This window comes from Cygnus atratus, chromosome 2 (genome assembly GCF_013377495.2).
Source record: "Cygnus atratus isolate AKBS03 ecotype Queensland, Australia chromosome 2, CAtr_DNAZoo_HiC_assembly, whole genome shotgun sequence".
Lineage (NCBI taxonomy): Eukaryota > Metazoa > Chordata > Aves > Anseriformes > Anatidae > Cygnus > Cygnus atratus.
The window spans coordinates 130,907,168-130,912,204 of record NC_066363.1 but is presented as its reverse complement, the minus strand read 5'-3'; the positions used below and the strand labels follow the sequence as shown (position 1 = coordinate 130,912,204).

The following is a 5,037-nucleotide window of genomic DNA, read 5'->3' as shown; positions in this document are numbered from 1 at the left end:
GATAAAATACACAAATCCTTTCTGTGATGAGTCATAAAACAAGAAAAAAATGTGTATAGCAGGTTCTCAACAGTTCTTACTTAAATCCATGTGGTTTTGATTTACCTGTCATAGAGGTGACAGCAGTAGTAATGGTGATAGCAGCAGAATGGTGTTGGGAGGACAGTCAGAGCTGGTTTTCATGGGGATACAGTACTCTTGTGCTTGGCATCTCCACGTGGCTCCAGCCCCCCTGCAGTCCCCAGACTGCTCCATGGCTTCAGGGATAGCCTCACAGCCCATTCCCCATGTGCACCTCACTGTTCTGATCTATTCAGTGGAGGAAGCCAAGGCAGGCGTCACCCGGAGCCTTGGTACTGACACGGCTGCTTTGGACAAGGTGCACATTGTCTTGCCCTGGCCCTGCCTCTCCTATTGGCCCATCCTGACCATTACAGGGACCGGGCATCTTTAAAAGGAGGCAAATGAGGTCTGAGCCGGGCACACAATCTCTCTGACTCCCACCAAGAGCTTCTGTAGCCGCTGCCTCTCTCTTCAGGACCACTGCCTCACGAAGCCAACAGGATGTGTAACCGATTTGTGGGAACCTGGAAACTTGTCTCCAGTGAAAATTTTGATGACTATATGAAAGAACTAGGTGAGAGATGTTGTGTCCTACTTTTTAAAATTTTTATTTATTTAATAAATGTCATTTGGGAATGTCTCTTCTTGGTCTTATGCTTTGTTCATGCATGCTGTCTTCTTCCTTGCCGCATAGGCACTTTAATTATTTTTCTAGCATACTTTCATGTATTTACTTCAGCATTTACTAAAATGGAAAAAAAGAAAGGCAGGTGCTGAATTACTGTTATAAATTTACCTCTGTCTAACTGAATTGACCTGATCTATTCTGTTTGTCTGTAATGAGAAGGATCTAAGGAGATGCAGCATTGTTTTGTGTTTCTCTTCATTCCACTGTTAAACTCATGACTTGTGATAATTTACAATATATAATGGAGCTGATGTCTCATGACACTTTGGTTTCAGAGGTCTAAATCCTATGAATGAATCTATCTGTTACTGAGGAATGCCAGAAATGTAACAAATTAGGCATTGTGTTTTATTCTAATGCTTGCTTCATTCCTGGATAGCAAGTGCACAGACAGTCAGTTAGAGCATTTCTTTTGCTGTATAAATGATCCACTGAGGCACTAATTCCCCTTATTTGAAATGTTAAACTGAGTAACAAAAGAACTTCAGTTAATTAATTAACCAGAGTAAAAGTGGGATGCAAGTCCAGCTACAGACATTTTTCTGAAGACCTGAACAGAAATGTTTCAGTATTGAATAATTACTGCAGACAGTATTATAATTTACTGATAACATTATCTCCTTTGGTATGGATGTTTTCATTGGAGCATAGCACAGCATTAACAAATGAACTAGCTGTAGCTATCCCCTTTCCGTTTTTATAAAACAGCAATAAATCATTACTTATATGTTTACTTGTCCTTTTCACTGAGGTTTAAATGTTAAGATCCTTAAGGGGTCTTAGTAGCAACCTAGGAATTGCCCAGTGTATTTGATGCTTTCATAAATACAGCATATTGGCAGTTCAGAATCCAGTTTCTTCCATGCAACTGGTTAAGAAAAGTTCAGGTTCTCATATTATTCAAGAATTTTTATTTTAAAAGGAATTCATCAAGATCTTATGAGAAATAGTCCCTTTTTCTGATTTCTTCTACCCATTCTATCTCTATAAAAGCACATGCACATTAGTAAGCTCCTATGTTTCTTCTTAGCTAAATGTACACTAGTTTCTGAGATACGCTCATGTACATCTTTATTTCTTGCTGGAGGTGCACACTGTCAACTGGGGCTGCCTCTCAACACAGCGCTTCCACATATGAAGAATCAGTGTGCCATCAGAAGCAAGCATTATAGCATTCAGGAAGAAAGCGTTCCTCATTTTTCCACTGAAGTTTTATGAAATGATAGTGGGTTTCTAGCTTCCTATAATGTAGAATCATAGAATCATAGAATGGCTTAGGTTGTAAGGGACCTTAAGGATTATCTAACTCCAACCCTCCTGCCATAGGTAGGGATGCCATCCACTAGATCAGGTGGGCCAAGGCCTCATTCATCCTGGCTTTGAATACTAGCAGGGATGGGGCATCCACAACATCTCTGGGCAACCTGTGCCAGTGCCTCACTACCCTTACAGTGAAGAATTTCCTCCTAATGCCTAGTCTAAATCTGTCCTCTTTTAGTTTAAGACCATTCCCACTTGTCCTACCATTATCTTCCTGAGTAAAGAGTCCTTCTCTATCTTTTTTTATAAGACCCCTTTAAGTATTGAAAGTAATGACAATTATGTTTCTGATTTCTAGGAGTGGGCTTAGCTACCCGGAAACTAGGTGGCTTGGCAAAGCCTGATGTGATCATCAGTATGAAAGGGGACATAGTAAACATAAGAACTGAAAGCACCTTCAAAAATACAGAGATCTCCTTCAAACTGGGCCAGCAGTTTGATGAAACGACAGCAGATGACCGGAAAGTTAAGGTAAGGGGGCTGATGATCTCTGAGTAGTTCTGATATCCTAGAAGAGAACCAGGAGGAGTTTTTCCTACCCTATTAGTGCACTAAGAAATTTCTAAGCTATTCAAGAAAAGCAATGAAAGAAGAAATAGTATGGTGCTGACACCAATGGTAATGTTTATTGATACCAGAGAACATGGATCTTGCTGAACATAAAGTGAATTGCTACCCTAACCTGCAAAGCTTGGACTACAGTTTGAAACATTTCTCTTGGCCTTTATAGAGTGTTGTAACCTTGGAGAAAGGGTCATTGGTGCAAGTGCAGAAGTGGAACGGCAAAGAAACCACAATAAAGAGAAGACTGGTTGATGGGAAAATGGTGGTGGTAAGTACCAGGCTCTTGCTTCTTGTACACTGCTGGATGGCAGAAGAATGGAGTCTTCAGTTTGCTTCTGTCTAAGCAGACTATCAATTTTGGCTTATGAGATAAATAAGGATAGAGAAAAAGGGAAACAAGCTGGAAGGAAATAAGTATTGTCCCATAACAGCAAATTGTCATTAAAGTGATTATACTGGAAGCGCTGCCATGATTTGAGGTCATATTTACTGATCTCAAGATTATTCTTAAAACATATGTGGCTTTCAAAGAGCAGAAACCTGCAAAATGTAAAAAGAATTTTGCAGGCTGGATACTTCTGTGCCTGTACTGTCTCTTTTTCTTCCATCTTCAGAATGAAGCCTGTCCACCTTAGAAAAGTGATTTCACACCTTTTCATACATTTATTTCCACCAGTGCAAGTTAGTTCACACTGCTGTTTGCTTTTTTGGTGTGAGCACACCCAGCTCACTCAGCAGGTGCTGGAGGTTTAATTGCATGAAAGCCGGACCTCTGTGCCTAATCCTGCCGGTGATGTTGATGTGCAGTGGGGCCAGCAGGTCCAAATGACTGCTCTGAAGGGCCCTCAGCATTGAGAGGACCACGTCCTTCATGGAGGCTGGGGAACGGTGACTTTCCTCACTCTCCATTTAACCTACCTTTGTGTAGCAGCCACGTAAAAGCCACAGGGGAGCCAAGCCAGTGTCATAATACATTTCAGGGAATTAAGATTTCAGTTCTGAATGAAGACAATTATTTTGTTCATTTAAGTTTTTAAAGAGTGGACCTAAACTAGCTTGGGCAATTTATTCACTAACAGCAGCACTAGGCTTTTACATGCTCGCTTGTTCAGACTGCATTTTATTTTAAGCTTTCTTACATTTGGAAGAGTTATTTGCCTTCACATCTTATTGTGGCTGCATTTCTGTGTCAATTTTTCCAATTACGTAAACATCTTTAAAGTGTTGAGCAGAGGTTGGGTCCCTTTACTACCAGTGCCCTGAGCCCTGCCCCTGGTCTAAGCTAGGAGTGTGGAGGAGGCCTCATTTTCTGTAGGCCGATGATGTCTGTCTCATGTCCTGTCACCTCTGTCGCACTTGCCTGGTGGCTGTGAGTAATAAGGAGCCACTGAGAGCCACCAGGGTGAGAAGGTCAGGAGAAACATGTTGCGACTCAAGAGTGCAAAGTTTTCTAGGCCAGAAGCCTGACCTCTGAACTACAAAGGCTGCTTCTACTTCCACAAAAAAATGTTTGTAAAATTGAAAGTGTTCATGAGCCACGGTATGATACACTAGGCAGTGCTGACATTTCTGTCAAACCAGTAATAATAAGGAAGGTAAATTTTGTTTCTGGAAGCTGAGCCTAATTTTGCAATCTATTTGTCATTATACAATGCTTAATTAATTCTGATGCTGTTAAAACAGAAACCACTCTTATTGCGACATAACTATAACTTTGCTGTTTGCCCTAAAAATAATACAGATTTAAAATATGACATCTGGATTTTCACTGACCTCAGAATTACTGCAGCAGGCACACCTGCTGTCTTCGAGGCCCTTATGTTAATCTTCTTTTTTGTGCCTTAGGAGTGCGCCATGAAAGGGGTTGTCTGCACTAGAGTCTACCAAAGAGTGTGAAGAAACTCCCTCCCTGCACTGGACTGGGACTGGCTCTTAAAACTCACCTTAGTTCAGTGACCAAAGCCTCATGCACTGTGCTTCTTTATTTTCTTATTTACTTTTATCGGGAAAATGACTGCATTATAATTTGATATTCCAGAGCCATAGTGTGACTAATCCAAAGTATTGTGGTGACTCAATAAAAGCTTCTCAACACAAGAAATGGAGTGTTTGTCTGCACATGAATGATTTAAGTTTTCTTTCTTGGATGATGCCCATCTTTTCTGTTGTTCCTGTCTGTGTAAATGGTCAGAGCATTCATGCATAAAATACTAAAATACAACCGATCTGCCTCTGGGAGAGGGCTAACACTGCTTCCTTGGTATGTGTAAAATTTCTCATCTCATGGCTGCAGTACTACTTTCCTGTAAATGATTTTATTGCTGAATAGTTCCTACAGGGAAAATCATCTTTACCACAAGAATTTTTGACTTGCAGCATGATTTATTGATTCAGCCTAATAG

General features: G+C 40.7%; 1 protein-coding gene across 1 annotated transcript; it reads left to right on the top strand.

The window, feature by feature from the left end:
* The first annotated feature begins 526 nt into the window (after window positions 1–526).
* On the top strand, window positions 527–4,628 carry LOC118247903 (myelin P2 protein). The gene is made up of 4 exons (XM_035546322.2): window positions 527–637; window positions 2,370–2,542; window positions 2,802–2,903; window positions 4,481–4,628. The coding sequence occupies exons 1-4, from the start codon at window positions 565–567 to the stop codon at window positions 4,529–4,531; spliced, it is 399 nt and encodes a 132-aa protein (XP_035402215.1). The 5' UTR covers window positions 527–564; the 3' UTR covers window positions 4,532–4,628.
* Window positions 4,629–5,037: the final 409 nt, after the last annotated feature.